At 39.0% G+C, this 26,570-nt stretch overlaps 1 protein-coding gene across 2 annotated transcripts in view; it reads right to left on the reverse strand.

Annotated features, from left to right (window-relative positions):
• PRMT7 (protein arginine methyltransferase 7) overlaps nt 1–26,570 on the reverse strand; it is a 69,410-nt gene that overhangs the window by 32,366 nt on the left and 10,474 nt on the right. For both annotated transcript variants that reach the window (XM_044660560.1, XM_044660561.1), the window contains exons 3-8: nt 23,380–23,416; nt 16,923–17,072; nt 12,560–12,668; nt 8,032–8,144; nt 6,436–6,677; nt 1,208–1,388 (exon numbers count right to left, since the gene is read on the reverse strand). In XM_044660560.1, coding sequence (XP_044516495.1) covers nt 1,208–1,388; nt 6,436–6,677; nt 8,032–8,144; nt 12,560–12,668; nt 16,923–17,072; nt 23,380–23,416 — 832 coding nt within the window. The remainder of the gene's footprint in view (nt 1–1,207; nt 1,389–6,435; nt 6,678–8,031; nt 8,145–12,559; nt 12,669–16,922; nt 17,073–23,379; nt 23,417–26,570) is intronic.

A 26,570-nucleotide genomic window follows, 5' to 3' on the forward strand; every position in this document is an offset into this window, starting at 1 on the left:
ACAGAATTCATCAAACATTTATAAAACTTTGTGAATAATATATTTATAGAATTTCTTAAAAGTTTGCATCTAGTTTCCAACTTTACTTATTTTTTATTTTTCTGATTTTTCAGATTTTCAGAATTTGTATTTTGGCTGTTGTAATAATAAGATAGAATAATAATATGAATATATACATATATATTCCATGTATTGGTTCCAAGGCAGAAGAGTGGTAATTACAGACTAGCCAATATGGGTTAAGTGACTTGCCCAGGGTCATACAGTTAGGACGTATCTGAGGCCAGATTTGAACCTAGGACCTCCTGTCTCTAGATCTGACTCTCAAAACACTGAGCCACCCTGCTGCCCCCTCTTGAATATATTTTAGAACAAAGAACAAATATCCTATCTAATTCATCTGGTGGTGAACGTTCAGATGATAAATGGACAGGAAACAAGAATTTATTAAGCATCTCTATGTTCTAGGCATTATGCTCATTTGATCTTCAAAATTGTGCTAGAAGGCAGGTGCTACTGACATCCCCATTTTACAATTAAACATATTGAGGCAAAAAATAAATGTTTTGCCTAACATCACATAGTCAGTAAATGTCTGAGACTGTATTTGAACTCAGGCACAGTTATCTACTATACCACCTAGCCATCTCTAGAAAATTCAGTGACATAAATGCTACAAATACAATGCATGAGACAAAGTATTCATGATTTGATAATAGTGATTATGAGTCCATTAGTGAAGTACTTTCTATAACTAACTATCTAAGCCACAGTGTTTTAAAGATAAAAATAAGTTATTTGGGCCAATAAGCTATTACTTCTCAAAGCACTGGGAAGATGCCTGCCACAATTCAATATTATTCTACTTCAATCTAGACCTAGTGCATAGTCTATAGCATTCATTAAAAAATATATATATGTATATATAGCAGTCATTTTTAAAGTCATTTTATATATAGCTTTATATATATAAATATATATATGTATATATACACAATACCTCAAGAAAACTCTCATTTCTTCTTTTCAAATTTTATTTTATTGAGCTAAAAAATATTCTGTACAAATGCTGAGGGTCAATGAGCAACAAGATGTGCTAAATTTTCCATTGCATTAGATGAATTCAAAAGTTCAAAGTTCAGTGGTCTTATTGTTGCTTGTGGCATTATCAGTCTACTACCCATAAAAAAGTATGCATGCCTCTTACCTGGATATTTTTAGGGTCAGACTGTACCCAGTAAGGTGCCATACTGCACTTTATTTTCCCACCAGGATCCATATCAATATCCCACCATGACAAGACCACCTGTGCTCTGCCAGACACCAACGGCTCAAACTCCATAGTGTGATAGGCTGGTGAGCTATACACTTGTTTGCTGAAGTCCACACTGTAAGAAAATATTCAAGAAACTTAAAAAAAATTTTAATGTCATAAGTTTTCCTATTTTAAGAATAGACGATATAATACAGGGCAAAATCTAGGCAACATAAAAACAAAAGCTATTGACAAATAAATATATATATACATACTTATATATGATACAAACACACACACACAAAACACCCCATAAAAACAAGAGTCCTTCCCTCATTGGAAAGAACAGGAAGTATTCAAAAAAAGGAAATGCAAGCAAGAAGGCTCCAAATTACTAATTATAGAAACAAAAATTAAAACTATGAGGTTTGGCTTCAGTCAACAAACTGGCAAAAATGATGAAAGAAAAATGGCAAATGTTTGAGAGGTTATAGGAATATAAATATACTATTATTGGAGATGAGAACTAATATAACTATTCTTTGATTCTGAGGTAGATTTATAATTATATTTTTTAAAGTCATTAAACTGTAATAACATATGAAAAAACAGGAATTCAATGTTTGTTTGGTTTTTAAACCCTTGGTATTGGTTCCACGGCAGAAGAATAGTAAGGGCTAGGCAACTGGGGTCAAGTGACTTGTCCAGGGTTACACAGCTAGGAAGTATCTGAGGACAGATTTAAACTCAGAATTTTCTGTCCCCAAGCCTGACTTTCTATCCACTAAGCCACCCAGTTGCCCTGAATTCAACAGTTATTAAAATGCCATTCAATACTTAAAATCATTGCTACTTATAAAGGTACATATGATCATTGTCAGTTTATGCCTACATCAAAAGCTTTTCAAAATTTGGCATCTAGGTGAGGTAGACAGCCAGAGTGGCTATGTCAGAAGAAAGTATGGAATACCCAGCACAGTGAGTGAACCTTCCACCTAACCCCAACCATGAAGAAGCCGTGGAGAAGACATAAAGGATGAGTGGACATGGATGGGTAGCAATTGACATCACTGAAGAAAAGTCCCAAATCAGTGAGATCATAGCCCATGAAGGTCGAAAACAAAGAGAAAAGTATATGAAGGTAGGTATGTATATGTGTGTGTGTGTACACACACACACACATATACATACACACACATATGTGTGTATGTGTACATATAAACACATATAGATATATATAGTATTTTTAAATAGGACTACATTTTTTGTAATAGCAAAATTTTTTAAGGTAGCACTTTAATGAACTTTTACTATAACATGTGAAAATCTTATTAATTCAAATGAACTCTCCTTTTTCTTCAGCTAAAATCACAAAGTTAAAAACAATGGAAAAAACGGCTGGAAGTGCCCTCTCTCTCCTTGTGCTTCTTGCTGTTTGAGCTGTCTGTGACTTACCAAAAAGAGTCCCTTCCACACAGCAGGATTCTCTTTTTTTTAATATGATTGCTAAGATAGCAAGTCAAGTTTATAAAGATGCATTTAGGAAAAATCCTAAAAGATAAAGCAGGTATATAACCCTGCACCATGCAGAAATCCTATTTATAGGGTTTTTTTTCTTCCTTTAATACATGTTCACATCTTGACTTTTTTTACTTGTGTTTCTCAAACAATTTCTGACACACACACCCCCATTCAATACTGGGGCAAAATTTATCTACGTAAATATTCACATGAAAATAGTAACTTACAAAAAGAAGAAAGAAATTAGGCAGCTTCATAACACAATTTCTCTTTTACACTTTTAACAACATAATTTCTCCCATTCAGAATAAATATACTCCCAACAAATGGAGCAGGCTTAAAACTGGATGCAGGCTTGGAAGGGAGCTGTTATCACTCTGGGCCTGGAGTCCTGGGGGTTTTCTTGGACACAGTGGGGAGTTGGAAGATTTTGTTAACCCTCGCCTGGAACTGCCTTGGCTCCCTGCTGGGTGCTCTCCACTATGTCTGAACAAGCCCACTGGTCTCTAGGAGGTCAGTCAGAAGCATCACTTCCTGCTCCGGGGCATGTTGCAGCCGGGTTTACTTGGACACGAAAAGCTTGCACACAGTGTCCCAGCGGGTGCTGGGCTCCTGGAGCTGGGCCCGCACCCAGATGGTGTCATCCTGGCTGTTCTCAATCAGCTCACGTCCTGTACAGTCCCAGTGCACTTTCCCAGCTTCTTCTGAAAAATCTTGTGAGCATCCATGAGGTTCATGACCACATGGAGATCCCCAGGGACAGGCTGGTCTTTGGACAGCTGGGCCTCCACCTCATACATCCATGAATGGGCCTGAGAAGAGGAGGGTCTCTTCTAGCGAATGCAGCTGTTTCACAGGCTGGCCGCGCACGCTGTCCTATTTGTCTCTGACTCCCCAGGCAGATTTCTGAGCATCATTGGGAAGCAAGGCCTTTTCTTTAGGGCTTGGCCAGTCTGAATGGTCGTACTATCATACAAAGGCTGTTTGCCACTGAGTGTTTTCTGAAATTCCATGTGCCTGGACAGCTGAAGCTTAATTTTGTCTGGATCGCTGGATATCTGCAGCTGAGTCCAGACAATTCTCTGCATCTTCTATGCAATCAGTTTTTTCCAAGTTTCTTAGAACAGTTTAGCTCATTTTCTGGCATTATCAACACCTCTCAACAGACTGCTGGACCACTTTTTCCCATTGAGACTGAATACTAACCAATAAATTCTTGAATAGGACAACATCCTGCTTTTGGCTGAGAAACTTCAACTGATTTCCAGTCTGATGCAATTCAGTGATGTGGTCCTGGTGAGCATTTATTTCATTGAGCAAAACCCTATGCTCATCTATTTGCCAGAGGATGGTATTTAAGATGAGGCTGGGTGGAGGTACAAGGGCCAAACTCTGCTCTGCTGATTAGCCAGCTGATAAACTGCAGGGAACTCTGGGATTCTGTTGCCAGGCTGAGTACTTCTTCCAGCTTTGACTTCCTTCTTCCATCTTGCTGCTGCCCACATGCCTCTTCTGTTCTAAGAGTGTAACCCTATGCTCTGGTTTTTTTTTTTGGTTTTTTTTTTTTAAACCCTTGTACTTCGGTGTATTGTCTCATAGGTAGAAGATTGGTAAGGGTGGGTAATGGGGGTCAAGTGACTTGCCCAGGGTCACACAGCTGGGAAGTGGCTGAGGCCGGGTTTGAACCTAGGACCTCCTGTCTCTAGGCCTGACTCTCACTCCACTGAGCTACCCAGCTGCCCCCTTATGCTCTGTTTTTGAGCCAGATCCAGAGTCATCTCGGCTTAGCAGCATTGGCCTCCCCTAGCAGCCAGTTACATATCTCCTCCTGGCCTTCGAGCTGGTCAAAATTCCATGTGAGCATCAAATTGCTGAAAAAGTTGGAGAATAGCTAAATAAACTGTGGTATATAAATGAAGAGGAATATTACTGCACCATAATAAATGGTGACTCTGAAGAAGGCAGAATGAACAAAAAGAACAATTTCCACAATGACCACAGTCATATGAAGAAAAACACTGAAGAACTTCAGAGAATGAGAGTGAAACACATTTCATCTCTTAGTGAAGTAGGGGTAGACAAAAGGTAGAATGAGAGAGACATTTTCAGACATGACCAAAATGTTTAATCATTTTGTTGACTACATTTACTATAAGGAAAGGTTCTATCAGCTAGAGAATCATTAGAGACAATGGGTTTTTTTTGTTTGTTTGTTTTATTTTAAACCCCTACCTTCCATCTTAGAATCAATACTGTGTATTGGTTCTAAGGTAGAAAAGAGGTAAGGGCCAGGCAATGGGGGTTAAGTGACTTGACCAGGGTTCACACAGCTAGGAAGTATCTGAGGCCAAATTTGAACTCAGGACCTTCCATCTCTGGGCCTGACTCTCAATTCACTAAGCCACCTAGCTGCCCCCCTGAGAGATAGTGTTTTTTAAAAAACAACATTTTTTAAATATATATGTACCATGTCCAACCATTCTGGAGAGCAATTTGGTACTACTGTACAAAGGGCTTTAAATGAATGCCTGATCTTTGATCCAGCCATACCACTGCTAGGCTTGTACCCCAAAGAGATAATAAGAAAAAATACTTGTACAAAAATATTTATAGCCACGCTCTTTGTTGTGGCAAGAAATTGGAAAATGAAAGGGTGTCCCTCTATTGGGGAATGGCTGAACAAATTGTGGTCTGTTGGTGATGGAATATTATTGTGCTGAAAGGAATAAAAGAACTGGAGGAATTCCATGTGAACTGGAACAACCTCCAGGAAGTGATGCAGAGTGAAAGGAGTAGAACCAGGAGAACATTGTACACAGAGACTGATACACTGTGATACAATCAAATATAACGGACTTCTCTACTAGCAACAATGCAATGATCCAGGACAATTCTGAGGGACTTATGAGAAAGAACTGTGGGAGCAGAAACACAGTAGAAAAACATATGATTGATCATGTGGTTTGATGGGGATATGATTGGAGTTTTAATGTTAAAAGATCACTCTACAGCAGATATGAATAACATGGAACTAGGTTTTGAACCTATATATATATAGTATGTGTGTGTGTATATACACACACTCACATATATAACCCAGTGGAACTGCTTGTCAGCTTTAGGAGGGGGAAAGGAGAGAGCAGGGTTGGGGGGGGGGGAGGGGGAATCATGAATCATGTAACCATGGAAAAATATTCTAAATAAAAATTTAAAAAATAAAAAATAAAAGAATATATATACCATGAGGAACAGTTACTTAGTAAAGAGGATAGCGCATTCGGTCAGTCAGGAGGACCCTGATTCAAATCTGACCTCAGACACTTCCTAGCTATGTGACCCTGGGCAAGTCATTTAACCTTCATTGCCTAACCTTTACCAACTTTTCTGCCACAGAATCAAGACCGAGTATCAATTCTAAGACAGAAGAGTTTAAATAAGATAAGAAGAAATAATATGCCTACCAAACAATTAAATTGGAGTCCATAATCAATCAACACATATTTCTTCTGTCCAAAGGTAATGTGCTGCTTTCCCTCTCAAAATATTTTTCAAGCCCTCAATTCTATTCTGTCTTTGCCTGTGTTCTTTCCTTTCTTGCTCTCTGCTTTTGAGACAGCACATTGTAATTAACAAAAGGATTAGCTTTTTTCCTTTCTTACCTAAACATTGTCAGTACATTACTTAGGACAGTAAAGTCCCCCGATGGCATCTGGTTCAGCTGAATATCATAGACTGATGGAGCCCCAGGGCAATTCTCCATTTCTGAGGGGGCAACAATAATTTTCTCAACACTGTCTGTCTGAATATGAATGGGAAACAACTTATTCCAGGACCACATTCTTTTCGACTCCACCAGCTGCGCATAGACGGTTGCCCTGTGAGGCACTGCCTCACAATTTTCCTAAAGGTTCACAAAAAAAGAGAAAAGTGGTGAATTCAGCTGATTTTATGCTTATTACTTCCATGCAAGGAAAAGTAAACTTTTTTAAGAGTAAACATTTGTGGCTGTTTCTAATATCTTGTAATCTGGTCTCAGTAATAATCTGAGTTAAAGAAAGGTCTATATGACCTGCCCTATATTACAAGAAGAGTTGTTGATAGATCACTGATGGACTTTGGAGTTCCCAACTCCTAAGAATAGGCTGCTAATGGCATCATACAGATTAATCCACACAGTGATTTGGTTATAGGCACCCCTGCATATTAAAGACACACCTAAGGTATAGTTAGCTACTAGGGGCCATCTCTGTCCAAACAATGTGTAGCAATGCTGACTACAGTACTTTTGAAAGGAAAATATTTAAAGTGGAGTTTTTCAAGTTTTGACAACCATCATCTCAGACATCAATTTGCCTCTGCACTGAGGACCTTCCCTATTACCTGAGCCCTAACCTAAGCTCTGAATCACACTGTAGATGACTTACTCTTCTCCCTCATGAACTCTCAAGTCCTATCACACTGGATATCTCTCTGTCCCTCCCATACAGCAGTCCCCCTCCACACCTCTGCACAGGTTGTCCCTTGGCCTGGAAGAGATTACTTCCCTCAACTCTACTTTAAAGAGTCTCTTACCTCTTCCAGATGCAGCTCAAGGACCACCTTCTACACAAAGGCTTTTTTGATTCCCCTAACTGCTCATACTCTCCTGCTCCTTTTTGTACCTAACTACCTCAAATTTGTTTTGTGTTTGTTCTATATTCGCTTATATATAGACATGTTGTCTCCCCAAGTAGAGGGCAGGTATGGTGGTGGTGCTTTTGTATTTGTACCTAGCACAGAACCTAACACAAGCACATGGTAGGCACTTAATACTCATTGGGACTTGAGTGTTAAAAGAGTCCAACTCTCCCAAATTCTCCAGCAGACTTCCAGTCTCCCAGGCTGATATTTTTTCTCCCAGAACAACGGGAAGTCACTGGTTGAACTGAACTAAGAAAAGATTTATCTCTTTTCCCAACAGAGACCCCTGACTTAAGAGAAACAGTGCATCAATCAAAGGAGACAAAAAGAACTCTTAGGCTCCACCATTTCACCAAGCACTGCTATAATTTCCATGACACCAAAGTAGAAAAGAGTTGGATTTCCCAAATATAACCAACACCAGTAGGGAGCAATCCATGAGAAGGACGAAAAAGCAATTATTTCAAAGGAAAGTAGGTTTAACCCCTGCATGATTATGCTAAAAACCATGAGTTGATGTTTTCATCTATATTCCATCTGAAAAGATGAGCGTTAAATTGCAAATTTCTTCCTACCTCTACAAGATTCTTATGGGCATGCTCATAGGAGGGCAAGGCACCTTCCCCTATCAGCTCTGTATCGAACAGCTCAGTGACCAGGATGTTTGCATAACACTGCATGTCACCATCTAAAAATTCACAAGGGAAGACATGAGAAACAGGTTATTTATTGATCACAGGACTGAAAGCTCCCATTCTTGAAGGCTCATTAAGTTCCACCCCCATCATTGAAGTCACTGAGCAAAAAGAAAGAGGTAAAGAAAAGTTGCTTATATGATTTTGACTTCATATTCCTAATGCCCATCAAACTATAAAACACAATAATACAAAAAAGAATAATGCTTCTCCTTGGACTCATGCAGTGACTAAACTTTCCATTTTTTAGAGTATTTTTTCCTAATACTAATAATACTACTTTTCCCTAATTTTCCTAATACAATAATACTACTAATATATGGAATGCAAAGGGGGAAAAACCCTTTCCCTATAAAAACTAGAAAAAAACTTTAAAAAAAAAAACTAGAAAAAAAGGCAGTGTTCAGAGGCTAGACAAAGATAAACACATTAAAATTTAGTTGTTTGGGCTTCAGTTTTAATACATATAATACTCATGAGGAAAATCTACAATTCATCAAGACTTTACTTTAAGCGTCCACACAGAAAAAAAAATGAATGAAAAACCTATGATAACATGCAAGTGGATGATAGTTCACTGAATGAATCTATCAACAGATTTGTCTCAAAGTGCTAGAGGTAGACAATGAGCAAGTAAAGAGATGAGGACAAGAAGATCGGGCCATAGTGCATGCACATACAAAACTGTCAGTGTTGTGAGGGATACTACACAGCCAGCTTCTAGCAAAGTTCGTCTCATTGGCGCCAAGAATCTTCTCCTTGTCCTTTCTAAAATGAGGCCCCCATGAGTGAACACCACACTACAGCAGGATTCTGATGAGAGCAAAGAACACCAGGGCTCTCCTTTCCTTTTTTCCTGAGAGTAAGCCTCTCCTATGGGCACATGAGCCTTCTTGGCCACCATGTTGGAGAGCTGACCCATCTTTGATACAAGTGAGGAAATGGAGGGAAATGCAGGTACAGTAAAAGGCTGAATTGCATGTAGCCCAGAGTCTTTGTAATCTTTCCTCTTTCCATGGCTTTTGTGCATTCCAGTTACAAAGAAAAAGGAAAACTTTGCTATACTTATTCATTTTAACATAGCCAAAACTTTAAGAAAAACACGTATTGATTAACTATGTATTGATTAACTAGATACCAAGAAACATGCCCATGAGGCACTATTCTTGACCACAAAGAGTTTTTATTCTATATGGAAAGGAAAGACATTTATATATAATCTGATTACTTATTTAATTAAGCATGTGAAGCAAGACAAGAAGCATTCAGAAGAGGGAGAGATCACTTTGGGCCAAGGCAAGATTAGGGAGGCTTCATAAAGGAAGTAGGAAGAGAGCCAGGAAGTCAGGATTGATAAGCTTTTTAAATGGTAAAGAAGAGGGCAATTGTTTCAGGAAAATATGTAAGAAAAGAAAACCATACAAACTGGGCAAGAGGATTTTAACCTTTCAGCCTAGACCTGCCTGAATTTTCTCCCTCCTCATCTATAACTACTGATTTTCTCTGGCTTCCTTCAAGTCACACCTAAAATCCAATTCTTTTATAGGAAGCCTTTCCCAACTCTTTTTTTTTTTTAACCCTTATCTTCTGTCTTAGTATTAGTTCTAAGGCAGAAGAATGGTAAGAGCTAGGCAACTGAAGTTAAGTGACTCGCCCAGAATCACAGCTAGGAAGTATCCGAGGCTAAATTTTGAACCCAGGACACCATCTGTCTCCAGGACTGGTGCTGTCTTCTGAGCTTCTTAGCTATCTCTCCAATCCCTCTTAATTCTAATGCCTTGTCTCTTATAATCATTTCTTGTTTTTCTTGTATAGAGCTTGTTTGTATGTATTTGTTTGCTTGTTGTCTCCCCTGCTAGATTGTGAGCTCCTTGAGGGCAGATTGTGTTTTACTTCTTCCCAGAATTTAGCACAGTGCCTGGCACATAGTACATATTTAATATTTATCAAGTGACTATCTCTTCCTCTCCACATACATAGCTATCATCCTGATTCAAGCCACTCATGACCTCTCACCCTGACTATTTTTTTCTTCTAATAACCCTTACCTTTCATATTCAAAATACTACATAGTGCTTTGAAGGCAGAAGAGCAGTAAGGGCTAGGCAATGGGAGTTAAGTGACTTGCCCAGGGTCACACAGCTAGGAAGTGTCTGAGGCCACACTTGAACCCAGGACCTCCTATCTCCAGACCTGGCTCTCTACCCACTGAGTCAGCTAGCTATCATCCCCTCATCTTGACTGTTATAACACCCTGCTAGTTGAAGTCCTAACTTCCTATCTCTCACCTTATTAATTCATCCTTCATACAGATGACAAAATTATCTAACACACAAGCCCAATGATATCACTCCTCTACTCAAATTCGGTAGCTCTTTATATGACTAAGATCAAATGCAAATTCCTCAGTCACCAAAAGTCCTTCCCAATCTAGCTCCAGCCTCTCTTCCCTTCTCCCATTCTTTCTAAGCCCTCCTTGCTAGCTTCTGAACTCAGAGCCCCATCTCCCATCTCTATGCCACTGTACACACTGTGCCGACACCTGCAGTCTCCCCTGCACGCCGATGCCACCCAGCATCCCATTTCCTGCCAGGCTCAGTTAATGTATCAGTTCTCATAAGAAGTTTTTCCTGATCTGCCCTAGGTTTTAGTGTTCTCTTCCTTTTCAGATACTTAAGCAGAGATTTAACGGTTAACACATTATTATCCTGACCTCCCTCACAAAAGAATGTAAAGAGCTTCTATTTTCTGTTTTGTTTTGTATCCCAAGCACCCAGCCCAGTACCTCTGGAAATAAGAGACATGTGATAAATGCTTACTGGGTTGGTCTAGCATTTATTGGAGTACCTAACTGTATAATTTCCTGCTTCTCTCCACAAACAAAAGGAAGCTTTTGTGATTTTGAGCTCCTTGAGGGTAGGGACTGTTCTCCTGCCTCCTCTTGTATCTCTAGTGCACAACACAATGGCTAGCACATCATAGGCACTCAATAAATGTTTACTGATTGACTGACCTGTAACAATTATGCTTTAAACAGGATGGTACCTATTCAGCTCAATTTTTTTAAAAAGAAGGAAATTTTCATATTAAAAATGTCTGCTTTAAAGTTAAGCCTTTAAGTCCTAATACAATGTACTTTGCCCTTACCTGAGTGATCTTAATAGAATTCATTGTACTATCTTCTAATATAAACATTTCTTTCTTCTAAGCCCTCTAGAGGACAAGGGGCCTGAAGTAGTTAACTTTAAAAGAATCACAAGCTCCAAGTAGTCTCTTAGAAGTTGATTTTAAACATTTAGACTTTAGAGGCTATTCTGGAGAACTCATGAAGTCATGCTTTGCTATGGGATGTCTGTTATTACTTGGATTTGGCAAGGCTGCCAAGACTATGTAATCTACTATTATGATTATTTGCTGGGACACTTCTGGCTAAAACTGGAAAATGAAAAGATCTGTGGAAATGATATTATTTTAAATCTTGAGCCTTTTTCAGGTCTACTTTGTATAGTACTTTACAAGCATCCATCTTTCAACCTCTCTCCTATCACAAATTATCACTCTTCCATTATCTTAAGTAGAACTTAATAAGCAATATAAATTTGAGTCATGAGTTATACTTTCCTTCCTACCTCAAATGTGGGAATGAGTCACTTCCTTATCAAAGATAACCCTTCTACTTGTTGACATGATCCCCAAGTTGCATCAGAGATCTCTATTCACTCTTGCCCTTGGTATTCCATTAGCATTATTTTATTCAATTCTAGCTAGTGAAAAAATATCGGAATTAGCCATATACTTATTTTAATAATTACCATTCCCCTAGAATTTGTCCTTCCTTTCAATTTCACATATGCATTTACCTAAAGAAAAGAAGGAGCAGGAGGATTATGACAGTTATTTTCAAATTCCTGAAGGGATGTCATGTGGGAGACCAGGGATTACACTTGTTTCCTTTGGCCTCTGAGAGCAAAGGGAGAAGCTGTAGGGAGACTTTGACTCAATATAAAACAAAATTTCCTATCATTTAAAACTGACTAATAGGGGCAGCTGGGTAGCTCAGTGGAGTGAGAGTCAGGCCTAGAGACAGGAGGTCCTCGGTTCAAACCCGGCCTCAGCCACTTCCCAGCTGTGTGACCCTGGGCAAGTCACTTGACCCCCATTGCCCACCCTTACCAATCTTCCACCTATGAGACAATACACCCAAGTACAAGGGTTTTAAAAAAAAAAAAACTGCCTAATAGTGGAATGAACCATCTTAATGCAAAAGGTTGGAATGACTTTGTCAGGGAATCATGATGTGGCTAGGTCTATCTCTAAGACTTCATGATTTCTGAGTTTGGCGCATTACTTTTCCTTCACATAGAAAGAAGCTAGTAAGACAATTAAGAAAGAAATTTATGACTCTCACCTGGCCCCACGCTGACTTCAGTAGAATGTTTATTAATGATCTTAATTTTATCACTGAAACCATTTTTCTCCACAATCTTCACAGCAGCATCAGCCATAGGTTTGAAAACCTGAAATAAGGACCCAAAATCAAGGCTGAAATAAGAGATAACTAGATAACTAGCAAAAACTAAAACTGCCTCCTGGGCTTGAATTTGGAGCACAGAAGACAAGGATACTATGTAATTAATTTCTCCCTCTAATTCAAAAGTATATCCATTTTTCCATTTTTTTTATTATACATATACAAAATTTAATTTAGCTTTAAATTTAATTTAGGTTTATCTTAACCAAATAAGAATCTATCTTATTTAAACTATAAAATACAATTCCTTTTATAGAAATTCATACATGAAGTTATTGAAAAAATAAGAGTATCCATTGTAAGGAGTTCAATGCTCTTTGGAGAAAAGGTGGAATTACAAGGCATTATCATTTGTATTACAATAAAAAATAATAAACAAGCTAAGTTAACTCTAGCTTCAAAGAGAAAGGTGAGTTAATCTTCATAGGATGATTCTTGAAATTAATTTGAATATTGTAAATGAGGTAAAGTTCCCAACCACTCAAAGCCTACCGGAGAATAAAGTCGCTGCTTGCATTAAATTTCTGCATCTAATTATAGGAGTTAGTTGAGTTTCTATGTCTAGCTCTCAAGAATGTAGTAAGGGGAGGTATCAGAAAAACCCTGTGGTGTAGTTGAATTACGGTGCTCTCACTGTGGCTGAGGGCTCTCTGTGTGAGTACCAACCTATATTTAGCAGCAAAGTCCTCTCCAAACAGTGATTCAATAGTAATTCAGTATCCATGCTGGGGAGGAGGCAGGAAGAGGGGGGAAGGGTGGGAGAGAGAAAAGAAAAGGGTCTAAGTACAAGGATTATGTGTATTAAATGTACTAACGGCTATTCTATACAGTCAACCAAGGCCTCAGGAACCTGGAGACCAAAATGGAATGCTATAGTCCTTCAAATTCATGTCAAGCTCAAAAAATGCCCAGACTTTTTCCTTTTTTGGTATAGAAAAAGTCCCATCTCTGGTAGGTGCTAGAGTTGCATCCTCATTCATGTGGGTTCCAGAACGGAGACTGGTGGAGGACACTGTATTACCCACTACTGCTGCCTCCAGAGCCATGCCGGGGGAGGGCAGGGGAGGGCACTCTCTGAGCACAGTAACTGGTTGAGGGAGTTCAAAGCAGAAGAGTGAAATATTCTCTGATTCACACTAGATTGAGATTGGGTCACAAGAGGTACAGAAGGTCTTAGCTGAGCTATCAGCTTTCATAGGTCCATCATACGCTTTATTTATGACATTATCTATCTATTATCGGGGGAAGGGAAAGACCTTTGCAGTTGATTTTAAGAGTAAAAGAAAAAGGAAAAAAGCAAGGGACAATACAAGGTACATGTCAAGTGTTCTGGACATAAATCTGCTCAGAGTCTCTTCAATCATTTTGCAAATGCCAAGAAGAAAGGCCCTGGGTTAGTCTTTCAAGAGAAAGATCAAAAAGCTCAATGAGGTGTTTACCTTTTTTCTTCTTAGGATTCTATAAATGAAATTCTATCTCAGACTCAAAAGGAGAAAGGAATAAATTTCTAACACACAAAGATCCTAATGGAGAAACAAAGATCTTATTTATTAATATATCTATGTATAATGTATATACATCTGTATATATATATATATATATAAGCATATTCATTCACACACATATATTCTATATATTCTACAAACAACAGTATTTCATTTGTACTACTCAGAGTAAGGAAAGGTACTTCCAAATTCTAAAAAACAAAATTATAAACTTATATACACAATAAGAAGGTATCAGAGGAACCAAAAGTCAAAATCACAGCAGTCACAATGCAAAATGCCCTAAAATAGCAATAAAAGGAGCATAAGACTATATAACACAGTAAGCCCCAACTTCAAGTCCTACTTCCAACATATTAGTTATGTAATGATATTGGGCAAGCATCCCACCTCGAAGAGTCTTGGTTTCTTTACCTATAAAATGAGGATGAAATGCAGAGAAACTACCTCACAATATTGTTACAAAGTACTCTGTAATTTGTAACCTATTATGAAAATGAGGGTTAGAATTAATTTTTTTAAAAACCTTTACCTTCCACCTTAGAATCAATACTGTGTATTGGTTCCAAAACAGTAAGGGCTAGGTAATAGCGGGGTTAAGTGACTTTCCCTGAGTCACGTAGTTAAGAAGTGTCTGAAACCAAATTTCAACCCAGGACCTCCCATCTCTAGGCCTGGCTCTCAAAGCATTGAGCCACTTTGCTGCCCCCAGAATTATTTTTTTTAACCTTGCCAGTTTCCTCATCTATGAAATAAATCTACTACATGTCCTGCCTGTCTCAGAGGTGGCTGCAATAATAATAGTAGCTGGCATGTAAATAGTTTTTGATAAAGGCTAATAAAATGCCTTGCCACAAAATAACTCATTTATTTCTTGCAGCATAGATTATCCAGATATCCATAGACATTATCTCTATTTTTAAAAAGGAAGATGCTGATCTCAGACAAGTAAAGTAGTTTAAGAAGTGGTATTTGAGCCCAGGTCTCTGCTAATTCCCAAATCTTTTTACGTTGCATGACAATAGTAAGGAATAAATGACAACCTATGACCAGTCAGTGTAACGATAAATTGCACAGCAATATGGAAATGAAGATGATGGTCAGTTAGCTGATTAGAACATAGAATGAACCGAGCCTGACAGGAGGGGGCATGTGCCAAGGCACTTGAGGCTCAGGTATATAAGGAAGGATTTGAACTGAGAAAAAATCTCATTCTGGAGGTTGGGTTTTGGAGTGGGTGGTTTCTTTTGGTAAGGGTAAGGCCATAGGTCAACTTAATTTACCAGCAACCTGCACCAACCAATTTCACCGTCCCTGATCCTATGTTAACCTTATCTTGAATAACCTGATCCTGATTTAGTCACCAAGAAGAAACAACAACATCTAACAGCAGAGTAACCTGATTTAGGATGAAGCCAGTCTGGCCCAATGAGACTGGCAACTGGCAAACCAGACTATCATCAATTCAAATACCATCATTAACATCATTAGCTTTAGTTTCTTAAGGGCTTCCTGTTTCCCTCCTTCCCAGTTATTACCCTGCTTCCCCTCCTAAGTCTATTAACATTAAATCTTCAAACTTAGCTAGATTTGGTGTCATCTCTATCTGAGGGCTTAGTGATTATATCTTTGGGATATTTGAGGGAAGAGGAGAATTATATCAGTTATAGTAAAGTATAATTAGCAGTATATCTAGCATTATCCAATCTAAGCTAGAAAGTCAGAGAAGTAGCTATATAATTTTAACAACAGATTCTTTATCTGGCTGGCTATTCTGGGACACTGTTATATCTGAAGTTGGGTTCAGCAGATTCACCATATCTTAACAATGATTGCTTTAGGGTCCTTTGTGTTTCACTACTATAACCTTAAATGATTCACTTGGAGTTCACCCACCATACCCAGCTTCAAACCCTCATAATATCAGGATTATCAATAACATCAGTCAATAAAACATTTATTAAGCACCTACTCTATGCTAGGAACCATGCTAGGTGCTGGAAAGACAAAGAGAGGCAAAAAACAAATGGATCCAGCTCTAAAGAAACTTATAGTACATTTTATAAAGAAGGGAAAAAAAAGAGTTGAAAAAGAATTTTTTCTCCAAAACCAAATGTTTAATTAGTAACTAAAGAAAAAACACTAAAAAAAATTGTAATTGGATTTTAAACAATAGCATTAGTCTTGCCAAGTTATTTTTCAAAAGTCTAAAAGTATTTGTGCTGTTCAAAAATGCTGATTATCTTAATTGCTATTGCCAGGTCAACAAGCATTTCATAAGTACCTACTATGTGCCAGGCACTGGATTAAGAGCTAGAGATATAGAGAAAGGCAAAAGAAAAATCTGCTTTCAACAAGCTCACAGTTTAAGGAAGAGATAACATGCAATTATAAACAAATGAGGAATAAACAGACAGGATGAATTGGGGATAGTCTCAAAGATTAGATTCAGGCATTAAGGAAGACTGGTAAAGGAAGGGTTCTTGCAGAAGGTGGGATATTAAAGCTAAAGGAAGCCAGGGAAGTCAAGAAGTGAGGATGAGGAGGGAAAGAATTCCAGGCACTGGGAACAGTCAGAAAATGCCCCAAGTCCAGCAATGACAAACAGCAAAGATCTGTGTAGTTGAAAGAAACCTGGAATCCAATGACTGATGACTTCTGGGTGATTTGGGGTAGACTCTCCTCAATATTGGCTACACCATCTGGGCATACACGTGTGGGTAAGTGATGCTCACCTCAATAGCATAACAGAAATCAGCCCCAGCACTAACTGCCATCATTGACAGAAGTCCTGTGCCAGTTCCGATGTCCAAAACTATTGCCTTCTGTCCTTTTTCTTTCACTCTCTTCACAGCAGCCCGAATGCCCTGATAATACTTTACATTCTAAGAAAAAGTGGAGAGAGAGAGATTAGTTATTTCAAGTATCACAGTCTGAATGATGTCTAAGATCACAGCCTAATAGCACTCCTGATGGCCAAACAAGGGTCAGGGGGGAAGCAAGTGGTCTGAGGAGGTAATAATGTCGTTCCTCTCTACCACATCATCCAAAGTCTCCCCAACCTCAATTTCTGAAGCCCTTATATCAGAGATCTCTTACATTGCATCAAAATGCAAGCATGCTAGTAACAAATACCTGGGGGAAATTCTTTTTTAAAAAGCAAGAAACAGCTGAGCCAAGTCCCTGGCTCTGCCAAGAAATCAGAGCACCCAAGGCCTGGCCCAACAAAGCTTGGGAGACTATAGGCCTACTGGCATCTGTCTCAGCCAAAGGCCATACTTTCCTGAAGCTTCCTGACAGCCTGGCCCAAACTGAGAAGGCAGACACTGAGAGCTCAATAGAGGGCTCAGTTGGAATCCCAAAATCTCACAGGTACAAAAGACAAGACCTCGGTGGCCATCTAGTCCAACACATCAAACCCTTCGGCAGTAACTTGCAGTGAGGTGGCTTAGTCTTAAGAAAGCTAAGGGGGTGGGGCAGCTGGGTGGCTCAGTGGATTGAGAGCCAGGCCTGGAGTCAGGAGGTCCTACGTTCAAATCTAGCCTCAGACAATCCCTAGCTGTGTGACCCTGGGCAAGTCACTTAACCCCAATTACCTACCCCTTACCCCTCTTCTGCCTTGGAACTGAAGGAGTGTTTAATGATATTATGAATTTCAGGCATTTCTAATGAAAAGACCTGAGCTAAACAGAAAATCTGACATTCAAACACAGACTTAAGAAAAGCATAAAAAGCTAAACATGGAAGAGTAACAATCATAAGAAATTCAATAAAGTTAACTATTTATATTTCTATATGAGAAAATTACAGAGGCAACTCCTAAGAACTTTATCATCAGAGCAGTTAGAAAGAGTCTACATAGACTGAGGTGAGACATGGGTGTGAGTGTTTATGCTGGGACAATTTCAAAATAAACAATCAGGGGGTAAGAAAGAGGGGCATACTGGGAAACTCGGACACTTCCTAGCTGTGTGACCCTAGTCAGGTCACTTGAACCCCACTGCCCACTGTAAAAAAATGGGGCACCAGGGATGTAAATGTGTCCTAATGGTTTGTGGGTACACACACTGGGTTGAATGAGAGACAGGATCAGCCAGGATAGGGAGACTAAGAATCAAGAATGGCAGTTAGCCCAATTGTCACTCTGCTCACCCAAGGCCAGGGTCTTTGGAACCAGCAGGCAAGGTAAAGTGTTTTAACAGTTTTAATTATGATTTACTTATAAAGGTGGGATAGGGGATTCTATACTTAAAAACCTAAAGGGCAAAACCACAGGGCAAGGGGAGGACTTCTCTACTCTAATTCTAGTTGACCTAGCTAGGCAGGGTTCAAATGAATAGTTCTGGAGTCTCTGGGAAGGCTGCTTCAAACCTGGTTCCAGCCAGGTTTGACCACACAGCTAAAGGGGCTAAGGGTGGCTTTGAGGGTTCTCACAGTAATCCACAGATGATCACAGGATGCCAAAAGCCAAGGTGGTCCAAGGTATCCAAGTAGAGAGTGTGCTTGAGATGCTGTCCACCAGATCCCAAACTCCTCCTCCACTTGGTGTAGCTCTGCAGGTCTTATCCACTTGCTGAAAGCCACCACCACTCAGGATCCCAGGGAATCAGGATGCAGGTCTGAGATCTCCCAGGGCTAGCAACAGTTTGTGCCAACCACTAATGGAGTCTCCCTCAGAGCACAAGCAACTTCCTGCTCCTTCATTCCATCTTGGAATGCTCCAGCCCTTCCTGCTAGGTCCATATAAACTATATGTAACTAATCTTCCTCACAACACCACCCTTACCACTCTTCCACCTAAGAGTCAATACACAGAAGTTAAGGGTTTAAAAAAAAAAAAAAAAACAAAGAGGGAAGAATTCTCTCTTCCTCCCCCCTTCCCTTTCTCCCTTCTCTCTCCCCCTCTCTTTCTCATACAATGTATCCTGGCAATAAAGAGGAAGTTAAAAAGGCAGGGATAGCAATCATCATCTCAGACAAGTAACAGCAAAACTGAAGAATGAGAAATGATATTTTGCTAAAAGATATCACAGACCATGAAGTAATGTCAAAGTTTTACAGCAAGTTTCTCTAAAGATCTCATATCTCAAATATATAGGGTCAAATTCATTAAAATGAACAAAAAGTTTTCAGAAGAATCAAAGCTATTTATCAGTTGTGCAGTTGTTTTTCAGCTGTCTGACTTTTCATGACCTCATTTCAAGTTTTCTTAGCAAATATTCTTTTTTTTACCTTTTAATTTAGAATATTTTTCCATGGTTATTTGATCTTAGCAAATATTCATAAATGGTTTCCCATTTCCTTCACTAGTTCATTTGACAAATGAGGAAATTGAGGCAAACAGGATGACATGATTTGCCCAGGATCACATAGCTAGTAAGTGTCTGAGGCCAGATTTGAAATAAAAAAGATGAGTATTCCCAACTTCAGACCTTGCACTCTATCCACTGTGCTATCTAGCTACCTATAGTCATAAAAAAAAATGCTCTAAATCACTATTGATTAGAGAAATGCAAATTAAAGAACACAAACAAAATGACAAATGCTAGAAGGGATAAGGGAAAAGAGGTACACTAATAAATGATTAGTAAACTGGTCAAACTATTCTAGAGAACAGTTTGGAACTATACCCAATGGAGTATAAAATGGTGCCATATATGCCCTTTGACTTTTGACCTAGAATTACCAGTTCTAGGTCTATACCCCAAAGAGAGAAAAGAAAAAGGAAAAGAATTTGTATGTACAAAAACATTTTGTAGCAATTCTTTTTGTCGAGGCAAAGGATTGGAACCTGAGGGAATGATCATCAGTTCAATAATGGATGGTCAAGTTGTGGTAAAGACTATCACGGAATACTATTGTGCTTTTACTATTATTCACAAGAAATGAAGAGCAGGATGATTTCAGAAAGACCTGGAAAGATGTACATGAACTGATTCAAAGAAAAGAGCAAAACCAAAAGAACAATGTACAAAGCAATGTTGTACAAAGATCAACTATGAATGACCTAGCTCTTCTCAACTATAAAATGATCTAAGACAATTCTGAAGGATTCATGAAAAAAAATGCTATCCACCTCCAGAGTAAAAACTAGTGGAGTCTGAATGCAGATTGAAGCGTACTCTTTTTTTAGTTTATTTTTTTCTTAATTTTGGTGTTCAGGTTTTTTAGGTTTATGTTTTCTTTCACAAACATGACTAATATGAAAATGCTTTGTATTTATACCCTATATCAAATTACTTGTCTTCTCAATGAAGGGAGAGAAGAAAAGGAAGAAAATTTGGAACTCAAATTTTTTAAAAAGAATAATAAAAATTATTTTATATATAATTGGAAAAAATATTTTTAAATGAGAAACCTTAAAAAAAAATGACAAATGCTCCAGGGGATGAGGTAAAATAGGTATACTAATAAACTGTTGATGGGATTGTGAATTGCTACAAGTACTATGGAGAAGAAACTGGAACTGTGCCCAAAGGCTATAAAATTGTGCATATTCTTTAGCTTAGCAGTACTATACTAGGTCTATATGTCAAAAAAAATCTTAAAAAGAAAAGAACCTTTATGTATAAAAAATGTTTATAGTAGCTCTTTTTGTGATGGCAAAGCACTGGAAATTGAGGAGATGCCCATCAATTGGGGAATGGCTGAACAAGCTGTGACATATGACTGTGATGGAGCATTAATGCACTATAAGAAATAAAGAGGGAGATTGTTTCAAAAGAAAATGGCAAGATCTATATGAACTAATACAGTTTCAAGAACAGCAAAAACTACACAACTCTTAAGAAATCAATAGACTCTTCCCAAATTGCGGTGAAACCAGGACTTGTGTAAATCATGACAGTAAGTTTCACCGAATAATAAAGAGCCTCCAGTGCTTATTAAAACTAATCAAATAAAATGGCAAGTGTTATAAAAAATAACAAATAAATAGTTTTTGATAGTAATAGTAGTTGTAGATAGTAAGGGCTCTTAACTGCTTCTAGGGGATATTGGTTGGAAAGCTGTGCCTCTGTATTTCCCCTAGATAGCTGGTGCAAGGGACACCGGAGCCCTGTCACCCAGCTAGATGTTATATTTGCCCTATTCTATATAACAGTGCCCAGGCAGGACCCTTAATGGTCAGGTGGATGGGTAACCCTTTCAGGTCCCACCTGGGGTTGGATTGATTATTAATATTGGGCTCTATTAGGCTTGGATAACGTTTTCATCTGACTAAGTTGCTCCCTCCCCAAGGGCCATGATATATAATGACCACTCAGGAAGGTACTTAAATAAAACTTTATCTATTGATGTTAAATAGGGAAAGGAATAATCAGGAACGGATTGGGGATAGGAGACCCTGTCACTAATAACTATAATCAATAATCCTTCAGGACTGTAGACTGTAGACTGTTGTTCAGTAAAGCTGGAGCTATTGTTCTTCCCCCTCTGGTTCAACTTGGCCACGGCCAAACCAGAGAGAGTAATCTGCAGATATATAGATGGTTTCTCTCAGCTTCCTTCCTCTCAGTTCGTAATAAGTCAGCCTTACAGCCTTCAGGAAATATCTACTACCCTTCACCTCCCTCTGCTTCTTCTCCTTCCTCCTCCCAGGCTCAGATACCTAAATAGCTAATGATGATCAAATGCCTAAATATCTAGGGAGATTCAGAGCAAAGATCAAAGATCCAAGCTCCCAGGTCCAAGCTCCAAGACCAAAGACCAAAGACCCCCACCAGATGGCTGTGAGGACTATTTATATCCTCAGGCCTGTGTAAATGGAATTAATATCTGCCGATTCATAGTCAAAACCCTACTCAACCTAGGCATAGAAATGATGTCACCCTCACCTCCCTTAATGGGGAGGGGGGACGAGTTACCCACACGTGACAATAAATAACAAATCAAGAACAAGGGACTGCCCTTTGGGCAGTCCAAATCAATGTAGAGACTGCCATTTGTCCACTTGAATTAGAGGTGGACCCATGGGAAGTGACAAAAGACACTATCTCTTTAAGTTTGTTGGTTACTTCCTGTGGAGGCAGTTCCCACTCTGAACTTGGTGCTGAAGGAGCTCCTGAGACCACAGACAGCTTCTACTCTGTATTGTCACCTGGGTAAGTTAGGCTGACTTCCTTGGCCTACCTGGGCCGCTTCCAAACTCTGCCTTAAGTAGGCTCTAGCCTATCTGGTTGCTAAGTCTTGTGGCTTGTAGCTTCATTTATTTAGCCTTTTAACCTTCTCTCTAGTCCGGGCCTCCGCAGGCCTGGACTAGCCTCTCCCTTTTTCTTTATTCCCATACCTTTATCTTCCTGATTGTAAATAAACTGCCTAACCCGATGCTGACTTAGGTCTGATTTAATTATGGAATCAACCTGAATTGTTGATTCCTGGCGGCCACACTTTAAATACATATCTATAAAATACCTAAATTTCCCTCTTACAGGCCAACCGACTTTCCCCTCTCCTAATAGCCTCTGCGAACATTCTGAGGTCTTCAACTGTCTCCCCCTGTCAATCAAGGTGAGCCAAACCAACTCCCAGAGCTTGAATATAACACAAGGAATAGCTATAAAAACCATGAAATTTATGTAATCCATGATATAACCCTAAGTCTATTAATTTGGATTTATAGGCTCACGCATGGTATTTTTACAAAGACAGTGTATGTAAGAACAATTTCATAATAAAATCAGTACTGTAGTGCTTCAAAATCAGGGATTCCCAACCTTAGCTTGTTTCTAAAAATATTTTGATAACTATTCCAATATAATTGGTTTCCTTTGCAACCTTTGCCAAAATAAATGCCAAAGCCAAGGATTCTGAGGGATCTTAGGTGTCATTAAGTATGACTATGTTGATAATATATGGAGTCAGGATCACCCCTAATAAAACTACAGAAAATATTATTGTATTCTTTAAAATATCCTTATTGATTGTTCTTAATATCATTATTATTATTATAACTGCCTACAGAATCCAAAATAGCTGGTGGTATATAGTAAACAGAGTGTCTGGACCTGGAGTCAGGAAGACCCAAGTTCAAATCTGGCCTCAGACATGTCCTAGTTGTATGACCCTGGGCACAGCAATTAATCCCAATTACCTAACCCTGACTCTTCTTCTTCCTTGGAACCAATACTTATATCAATTCTAAGGCAGAAGGTAAGGGTTGTTTTTGGTTTTTTTAAGTTTTCTAATACTTACTCTGTCTTTATCATGCAACATGTCTGCATATGATGATCTAAAAAAGAAAAAGACATTAGAAACCCCTGGTTAAAAAAATAATAATATATAGGTACAGTGTCAGTTCAAGTTGTCTTTTTTTTTTTTTTTAAACCCTTACCTTCTGTCTTGGAGCCAATATTGTGTATTGGCTCCAAGGCAGAAGAGTGGTAAGGGCTAGGGAAATGATGGGCAACCTTTTGAGCTTGGTGTGTCAAAATTCGCCAAAAAAAGAGCATAACTCAGATGGTGTGTCACTTCGAGGAAAAAAAAATGTAATTTCACAATATTTATAGTTTAAATAACAAAAATGTATAATTGTAATATATAACTATATTTAATAAACCAAAATAAATAAATATAGGTAGAATTGTCATCTATAGTGCACAAAGTGTCTACACTACATTACAGCAAATGTTTCATCCTCAGCATGTGGCCCCATACTTCTCTGTATGTGGCTACATGTGGCCACGTGTCATCAAAAATGGCTACGAGTGTCAGTGCTGACACACATGTCATGGGTTTGCCATCACCGGGCTAGGCAATGGGGGTCAAGTGACTTGCCCAGGGTCACCCAGCTGGGAAGTGTCTGAGGCCAGATTTGAACCCAAGACTTCCCATCTCTAGGCCTGACTCTCTATCCACTGAGCTACCCAGCTGATACCTAATTATGACTCAGAGAAGCACCACAGAGGTCTCTCAAAGGTTATGTCAACAATCGTCAAGCCTGGTATATCCTACCAATTTGTAAATGCTTATCTCATACGGATGGATCCAATAAAAGACAAGCCTTGCTAAGTGCAGAGAGCCAGAGATTTCACCACCAGACGACTAATTTTGGAGAACAGAGTACTTCATTTCTTTTTATTAAATTTTCTTTTTTTTTTTAATTAGCAAAAATGTACCTACTCTCCTTCATATACCCTTCAATTTCTCAACTAGGTATGAAAACAAAACCAAATTCATAAAAATTATGTGTCATCAGGAGGCAGCTAGATGGCTTAGTAGACTGAGAGTCAGGCCTAGAGATGGGAGGTCCTGGGTTCAAATCTGGCCTCAGACACTTCCTAGCTGGATGACTCTGGGCAAGTCACTTAATTCCATTGCCTACCCTTACCACTCTTCTGCCTTGGAACCAGCATATAATATTGATTCTAAGATGGAGGGTGAGGGTTTTTTTTTTTTAAACTGATATTTAGGAGGCAGTTAGATGGCTCAGTGGATAGAGAGTCAGGCCTAGAGACAGGAGGTCCTGGGTTCAAATTTGGTCTCAGACACTTCCTAGCTGGGCAAGTCACTTAATCCCCATTGCCTAGCCCTTACTGCTCTTCTGTCTTAGAACCATTACACAGTATTAATTCTAAGAAGGAAGGTGAGGGTTAAAAAAAATATTTAGTCAAGCAAAACAAATTTCCACAGTGGCCATGTCCAAAAAGGTGCCTCCCTCTACACTGAGTCCTTTACCACTCCATCAGGAGTCGTTTGTCCACAATCCTATCAGTACATAAATCGTTCTCCATGTTCTGCTCACGTCCTTTGTGACCCAGTAAGGAGTGACCATACGCCAAAGGCCCCGAGGCCTGCAACCTTCACCAATGAAAGGAGAACCCCCAAGAGTGGAGTCACAGTCCAGATATACTGAGGGACATGTGTTCTCCTGGGTCTATGGGCTCATTCCATAATTATGACACCATCTCCTACGACACTTGAAGGGCCGGTACTTCTTCCACTGATGCAGATGTCTATCCCTTCCCGTGCTTTCAACAGTCTCTGGGGGTTGCTGTGGCTAAAAATGTCAGCATGCTGAGAAGGAGCCTCCAAACACTGAGCATGGCACATAGCAGGCTCTCAGCAAATGTGGACTGATGAAAAATAAATAAGCAAATGTGGATTAATTGATGTTGCAAAGCTTATGATCCAAACCCTACCAGTGTGGGCAGGCCTGCCAGAACTTTGGTACCAAGGGCATACCACGTGAGAACCCAGGATCACATCAATGCCACAAAGTGGCAATGGGGGTAGACTTTAGTGGACACCATGACACTTGCCTATTAAATTACATTCATGTAGAGGATGGGATGCCACATAACTTGAAAACAATATAATGACATTATTTTCTATTTATATATCTACAGTGTGTTCTCATCTCTCAACCCTGTGAGGTAAGTAGTGTATTATTATACCCCCATTTCACAGATGAGGAAACCAAGGTCCCAAGATATAAAGTGACTTACTTGCCAACAGTCCCAATGCTCATATGTATCAGACTCAGATTTTCTGATTTCAACTGACATGCTCTTTCCATGCTCTATCTTCAGAGGACACTGAGGATAAACATTAAGGTTCCATAAAGATGTTCATTCTCAGTGTTGGAACTGCAGGCCAATAAAGAGCTCTTCATGTGAAGACTGATGCACTGAAGCAGGATGTACTTTTTCCCCCAGGGAAAATAGCCTAAATCATCATGAATCATATCATTTAAAAGCTCAACTTCCAGTAATGGCTTTGAGCCCTTATATAACTCACTATAGGGAACACACATGAAGAATTCATAGAAACAAAATTTTAAAGCAAAAGGGAACACATACTTTCTATTATAATTCTTTCATTTTTATAAAAAAGTGAACTAAGGCCCAAAGTTGGACAGAAGCAGTACTAGTATTCATATCTCCTTATTCCCAGGCCAATGTTATTCATAGTAGGTCACACTGAACTCTAAGCAGCCTCCATCTCCATACTCTTTCCCAAAAAAGCATGGGGCTGGGTTTCTCCCAGACGCGCCAAGGTTTTAAAAAGAAATCTTTTTACTTGAATACTTCTACCTTATTTAAAGTTAATATTCAGCCTAGACCATACTTACCAGGGTACTTGGGGACTTTCCCCATTTGGGGATATCTAGGCTTTTCCCAATAATTACGATGTTTATGTGCACCACGACAATTTTTCTGAGGCCCTACTTGTATAAAATTCCTGCATAGTTCATCAGTCTAAAGCGATGGGCAAACTTTTTAAAGAGGGGCCAAAGGAAAGGAAATGCTCATCTGTTAGGTTGTTTCTAAAGCAACTCTTACGAAGTTTCATTGTATTGTATCCTACTCATTGTATTCATCAGTTTAGGAATAATGTCTCAGGGCAGGATAGAACATTTCAGGGCCCCCCCCCATCTGGCCCGC

The sequence above is a fragment of the Gracilinanus agilis genome, chromosome 2, assembly GCF_016433145.1.
Source record: "Gracilinanus agilis isolate LMUSP501 chromosome 2, AgileGrace, whole genome shotgun sequence".
In the NCBI taxonomy this organism is placed as follows: Eukaryota; Metazoa; Chordata; class Mammalia; order Didelphimorphia; family Didelphidae; genus Gracilinanus; species Gracilinanus agilis.